Genomic DNA, 7404 nt, shown 5'->3' with positions numbered 1-7404 from the left:
GTTCGGGATATTTGAGGCGGTCAGAATCGATTATTCGACTACAAGTTAATATCGCTTATAGGCAAAAGTTAAAACTTAACATGATGGGCAACAAAACTTCTTCCCAACAAATTTTTTCAAGTTAAGATCATTTTTAAAAATTCAACACAAGCAGCAGAATATCACTCCGAGACTAAATGACAATTTAAGTTAGCAAACCACATAATTTTACACATATGGGTTGGAATGGGTCTAATTTTGCGCACACAAAAAAAAGAATCACTAGATAGAAAAGTGTAAATGGAAGTTCTCGATGTCTTTTTCCTTCTAGAGTAAGTATTAATTTTTTATTAGTATCTTACTATGCAGACGCTAGGAGCGTCAAATGGGTTTATTTGATTTAATCTCTAGTGGAACAAAAATCGTTGAACGTTTTACTGGTCATGATCGGGGACTCATTGAATGATTGTATCAAAATGAGCTGGGCCAACACTGAGGTGAGGAATGGATCATACCCCAATTTGAAGGCAGAACCATTCCTCCATTTGTCTATTTTCATAATGTAACTATACAGTTGTACATTCATATCTTACGTTTAAAACATTTCTTTATTTTACCTTCTCTTTTCTTTTGGGAGTCATACAACTGGAATTGCTACACTTTTTGTGTGTGTGTGTATAAGTTTAACTCAGCTAAACTAGCAAGCTTCAGTGGCAACCGCGTTAGACATGTTTTTACGTAAATCGTGATCTCAATATTGCTCAATATATGGAGTCTGTGGAGACATTGACCGTGACACGCAATTATTTAGAAACAAAAATAGCTACCATCATGAACGGGGTTGGCCAACTAGATCAATGAAGAATCTCTTCAAAATATGCTCTTTGATCAGTGATTTACCGGCCACTAAATCTAGAAATCCCTGCTAAATTTGAATGAATTAAAGCAAGCTGATTAATAAGTTGATGATAGCTCAACTTGCTCAAAGTTTAGTTCTGCCAAGATTAATTAGACCGATTTAAAATAAATAAAGAGTCACAACACAACCCGACTACCTCAGGATTATGTTTTTATTTGTTTGTGCGTCTGTTATAATTTGTTCAATCACCGATAAAAGTATTTTGTTCCAATAAACAGAGTTTGCAACGTACCGAAAGAAAATATATACACATAACAAGCCAAAGAAAAGAAATTTTCTAATACTAAAAGCACTGATAGCCCAAAATTGTACCAGGCTTTTGGATGGTTACGTTTAGTTGCGCCGAATTTTGAGCCACATAATTTTGAGCCACATACAGTCCCAACCCCCGAAGCTTGAATGAAATGGGCGGTGTGAATTTCATGAGCTAAATTTGACAACCTTAAAAACTAAGGACTTCTACAAGACTACCCAGGTTCCAGTGGGTGGGAAAATCACTTTATCTTTATTTATTTATATAAAGCTCAATAAAAAATTACACAATATAATTTTATACATCGTATATCTTCGAGAAAAATAAAATAGTTTAGCCACATTGTTAGGCACGATACATGTGAATTGTATATTCTCATGGTATATTCACTGGATATGTTGTTGTTGTCATGGTATACAACGTACATGCCTGCTAAGTATTTTGTCAATATTTTTCCCTAAATAGGAATGAAGTGTAATATTTTATAAAATAGCTATTTTCGGAATAATTATTATTGCATGGGTACTCCCATTAATTTTTCCTAGAAACTACCTCGTAAGCTACCGAACCAGCAATTGTATTACAGATAGGCAAGACCTCACTCGTGTTTCTTACGTTAGTCATTTTGGTCGTATAAACTGAATATTTTGCTTATGCTACTTTGTGGTAACCATTAGCTGGTTTACAAAGCATATGGCATGTTCACAGCTGCCTTCACTCAACACTTGCAAGTTGCAACTAGTTTTCCTTCTTCGTCTATTTTTTTTTTTTTTTTGGTGCATCGAGTCGAAGAGACAGCTGCTTCTGGACCCACACGCCGAATGTTCTATGTCTTCCTTCGACTATTCGAGGATTCTAATACTTGACCAAATTTGATGACTCTTTCTAACATTCATTTTATATTATTTTATTTATGACCGTCAAGACTAAGCATAGCCTTTGAAACTCGGCGACAATTAGACCTCTTCTCTATCCTTCTCCACTTAAATATCTCGGACGTATGACCTAAATCTCAAATCTGTTCCAACCGAGGCCTAACTAGTTCTACCATTCATCATCATATGTTGAAAGGACGATCAATATAATCAACTTTCAATGCACAAAATTTGAAGGGGAAAAAAAAAAAACTAAAAATAAGAAAGACACTATGGGAACAAATCTTTTTTTTTTTGGGTTAAAAGGGAACAAATCTCAATCTTATGCACTTCTTAACAAGCGCACACCTCGATTACTTCATCAAGTGCATGCTACCTCCCACTAGGAAGTAGCAAAAATACAAGTAACATCAATGTTATGCACTTTCAACATTGCTTCAAGAATAGTAATATCACATATTGCAGCAAAATATAATTCAGTTCACAAAAGATTGATTAACTAATACACAAGTTCTGTTCTTGAGAGATGGACCAACTTTAGAAACAAATGTGTTAGCTTCTCCTCAATACCAACACCTGATCAGGCAGGAAGAAATTTACCTTCTATGTTTAGTCAAGGATAACAAGGTCCAACAACCACTTCCCCCAATGCAGTTAAGTGACAAGAGTATGGCACAAGAATGAGAAGAAATAATACTTATTAGTATAGCAAACTTTTACATGGGCATCATCATAATACCCATTGCTCAGAGCAGACTATTAGGAAAACCAGAACTTCAGCTGCAAGATAGCCAACAAATCTGAGAACTAACTACACAAACTACAAAATTATACACCCAAATTCTTCTCCAAACATTATGTAATATGTGTGCGATATATCTTTACCCCAACGTGATTGGACAAAAGCCAAAATGAAGCTTTTATTTAACCTGGCACTCTGTCGCAACAATTAACAAAAGGAGGCATGACTGAAATAACACAAAATCAAATGACAGAAGTTCCTAACTGAGTAGACATCATTCGGTGATCAAAAGTATTGACATGGATTTTATTGCTAATAAATGACTAATAAATAACATAGAATTGGAAAAGACAACAACCAGATTTATATTAGAAGCAGGATAATGTATATGTTTTTCCTCTGCACAGTGTTCTTAAAATTTCACCAAAACAGGTTTTGATATTGGATGCTAACTTCACGTGTAACTAGTAGTTCTCTCATTCTAAGCTGTGACGATGGTGATAGATGTGTCAAAGTTCACATCATGAGTGTTGTCCCTGTTCATTTTTCCAAGAGTTTTTAGCGGCTTCTGCTGATGAATTATCAGATTCTGCACTTCCATCTTTTGGTTTTTCGAAAAATGGATCCCATTCATGAGCTCCAATCTGAGTTTGCCCTTCATCCAACAATGCATATTTCCAACTAAGCTCCTCAATGAAGTTATCATCTTTACGATCTTCGATGATATCTTTCCTTAGCTTTGTAACTTTCTTTATAATTGCCTCAACTGATACATCAAATGCATCTTTGAGAGTCTCCAGTTTAGAGCGAGGATCGGCATAAATCAGCCTTGGAATCATACTTATAACAGCTTCCCGCATTTCCTTCACCTTCTCAGGAGGAATTTGACTTAACCTTTCCTCTATGCTTATATTCTTCTTACGAACATCATTCTCAGAAATGAAAACAGAGAAGCTTGAGTAGTTTTTTGGAAGATGCCATGTATACTGCGTGTACGCAGAAGCAGGGTGGAAAAAAACCGGTATACAGCCAGCCAACATAGCATCAAAAGCTGACCTCCTCGTATACGAATCACCTTGAGGCTGCAAGCAGAAAAGCGTGCTCTGGAACATCTTCATGATACTGCTAGGAGAATGACACTTACTCTCCCCTGATTGACCACACTTCAATAACTCGCAGACTTTGGAATCCTTGCATTGGTCAATGATTTGCCCCCTGATTGATTTAGGGTTTCCGGGCCGTGGCCCACCAGCAAAACAAAATAGCCACTTCCTCTCCAGCTTCCTCATCCGGTCCTGCCAAATGAACACTTCATCATCCTTTGCTGGATGGAAATATGTCGGATATGGAATGCCGAAATCATTTGCACTCCATGGGCTTGATTCAACCACAAGCATCGACATATTTCTCGCAGCAGGTAATAAAAGAAGCTTGTTGCCCCAATCCGAATCTAACCTCCTAAAGTCCCATGTTATCCTACCAGCCACAAGAAAATGATCTTTTCCGCCCATGATGTTCCACTCTGGCCTCTTTTGAAGCCAATCCAGTAAATCAACCGAAGCAGCATCCCTCATAGATGTATTATAACCCCAAAGATACCTAGCAATATCAAAACCAGCATAAAACGGAACAAAAATCGCAGCAGCCAGAGAGGAATCATTCGTAAGGCACCCGTACTGTTTCATCCGGTTGCCAAAAATGACATCGACAGCAAACTGATTGGTTGCATACCAACCAGTATTAGAGAAAACTCCATCAGCATTCTCCATTTGTGGTCCAAGCCCAGCATTCGCGGTAAACTTACACATATTGGTCCAAGGACTAAGAGTTTTACATTCCTTAAGCATATCTTCATTGAATCTTGGTGGAAGGTCATGCACATAAATGTACCTTCCACCACATGGATCACTTTTATTCTCTACAGTTCTCAATGCTCGCATAAAAGAATAACTCTCAGGATCACGACGACGAGTACTATTATCCCTAATCACAGGCTGAATAACAGGTGGTTGTGCCTTTTTCGCGCGAATTTCAACTTTTGCACTACCAATATTGGCACGATTAATGGGATTGGATTGAGGGGTTATTATTGATTGTGCATTAAGGAAAATTGGATCCAAACTAGGTGAATCTTGAACATGTCTACCCCCAAGAATCACAAAATGAAAATACAACAATAAGAACCAAAACAAACCTGATAATGAAGCTAACAAACATACCCTAGGATGATGATTTTTGCCTAACCCTTTCTCCATTGAATCATCTGAACATTGGGATGTTGGAGACCTGCGCCTCATCACATAAAATTGACAAAATTCTACCTTTTAACCATGTAAAGGTTGAATCTTTACTACAACCTTAAAACCCCAGTACACAAAAAGCCCCCCCCAAAAAAAAAAAAACAGAAAACTTCAAGAATCAATGAAAATAGTGCTAATTTTAGCTACAACCCTAAAACCCAAGTTTAGAAAATCTCAACAATAAACTAAAAATAGTGGTATCTATATTTTTTCCAAGAAAAGAAAAGGGGTTAGTCATAAACTATCAGAGAGAAAAAATCAGTGAATTGCGGAGGGTTTAGCACGTCATCAGATGGAGAAAATCAAGATTGAGGACTTAACTGAATTATGAAGCGAATATATAGGAAAACACAAATATATGTATATTTATAATAGGGAAAATTTTACCTAAAGAAGCAGCAAAATTTAACAAGACAAGAATAATGGAAGGAAATTGATGAAGACCAATTTACAGGTAAAGATGAAAATGAAGCTAGAAAAAAGGTCTTTTGTGGGCATTTAAGTGTTGTAGTCTCGAGGAAAATGATGTGGTAAGACCAATTTAAGTCTCATGTGCGGTTATTTCCTCTGTCGGTGCTACCTAAAAATAATTACTAGGACTAGTAAATTAAAGGTGTTTAACATTCTTTTATCGGTACCTACAAAAATAATAGAGACAATGGTCGACTAAAGTTGAGGTGGGTTTTGTAAATTAATTGGTGTTAGTTTAGATAAAAAAAGTGAACAATTCATAGTTGAGGTGTATTTTGTAAGTTAGTTGGTGTTAATTTAGGTAGGAAAAGTGAAAAATTAATAGTTGAGGTGTGTTTTGCAATCTAGTTGGTGTTAGTTTAGGTAGAAAAAGTGAACAACTCATAGTGGAGGTGTGTTTTGCAAACTAGTTGGTATTAGTTTAGGTAGAAAAAGTGAACAACTTATAGTTCCGATAGTAAATTCAAAAAAATGTAATGCTTGCGGTGTGTTTTTGACCTTTAATCAAAAATAATATTTATACAACTCAAATCCATATTTTCTTATATGCTTGACTAAAGAAATGATTTGGACATCATGTAAGAAGACGTGTTAAAATGTCTAAATAAGAAAGAATATAATTTACTAATCACCAAAATGTCTTAGATGTTTTAGGTTTAAGAAAATAATTTAGATCTGAGAGGTTGTGTCACCATTCTAAAAAGAATTAAACAAAGTTATCGTTCTAATGAATTATAAGCTGTACAATAAGACGATTAATTTAGGTTGGTGATTTAATTACTCATTTTACACGTGGCGTTATATGAATGGTGGTACTGTATGAAATCCGTGGGCCGATTAAATTAAACTGGTCCCAGCTGCGAATTATTATTTCTTAAAGGGGAATTAGGCATTTTGGCATATGATTAACTCTATTATTAACTCAGACATACATCTCAAACAATTATTATTTCTTAAAGGGGAATTAGGCATTTTGGCATATGATTAACTCTGTTATTAACTCAGACATACATCTCAAACAATTATTATTTCTTAAAGGGGAATTAGGCATTTTGGCATATGATTAACTATATTATAAGCTCAGACATACATCTCAAACAATGATTATTTTTCCTGTACTCAATTCCTTGTTTTTTTACCTTATCGGATGTCCCTCAAGGGATTATTTAATTAATTGCTTGTTTAGTGACATGCTTATTAATTAATACTTGGTCAATGTCAAAAGTTGACTGCTTTTGAAGAAAATAAAGTATAAAATATTGTTATTAATCAAGGAATGAAGTATTGAATGCGACTGTAATTAATCAGGTTGAAATGCCTTATTTTGACAATATTTGAAAGCTGATATTTTAACGGGAAAACAACTTAATGCACGTGATGTTACACCAAATTATATAAATTTACTATAATTAAGTAATATCTTATTGAAAATTGCAATTCAAGTTATCAACCAAAGAATATATAGAAGACACATGTCGTATATTTTCCAGCTTAATAACTGTCAAGCAAATCACACTTTCAACTTAATAGTTCACCATGTATCATGTTATCAGGTGCATTCAGGATTTAAAGTTGATGCGTTCGACTTTTAAAATATTAGCACTAAACTAATTGTACTCATAAAATTATGAGTTCAGATACAATATCATTTATTAAATTTTAATAATTTTTGCATGTATATCTATGTTTCGAGTCATGTAAACGCTGCATCTACTAGTCTCCATCGACATGAGTGGCTGATACAGTATGATTTAATGATCAGAAGCGAAGCTAGCATTAGAAGTACGGTTCGGCAGAATTTAATAACTTTGATCAAATCCTATATATTTGCTCAGAAAACTACTGAATATATACATATAATAAGC

At 35.0% G+C, this 7404-nt stretch overlaps 1 protein-coding gene across 1 annotated transcript; it reads right to left on the bottom strand.

The window, feature by feature from the left end:
• Positions 1-2990: 2990 nt before the first annotated feature.
• LOC132050314 (xyloglucan galactosyltransferase MUR3) lies at positions 2991-5611 on the bottom strand. The gene has a single exon (XM_059441517.1). It carries the CDS (start codon positions 5063-5065, stop codon positions 3290-3292), a length of 1776 nt encoding a protein of 591 aa, XP_059297500.1. The 5' UTR covers positions 5066-5611; the 3' UTR covers positions 2991-3289.
• Between the last annotated feature and the right edge of the window lie 1793 nt (positions 5612-7404).

Source organism: Lycium ferocissimum, chromosome 1 (assembly GCF_029784015.1).
Source record: "Lycium ferocissimum isolate CSIRO_LF1 chromosome 1, AGI_CSIRO_Lferr_CH_V1, whole genome shotgun sequence".
Classification (NCBI taxonomy): domain Eukaryota; kingdom Viridiplantae; phylum Streptophyta; class Magnoliopsida; order Solanales; family Solanaceae; genus Lycium; species Lycium ferocissimum.
Note: the sequence above shows the minus strand (reverse complement) of the source record. Positions and strands in the feature narration are given on the sequence as shown.

Coding starts and splice junctions, on each gene's coding strand:
- LOC132050314 (XM_059441517.1), bottom strand. CDS start 5,065: ATGAGGCGCAGGTCTCCAACATCCCAATGTTCAGATGATTCAATGGAG.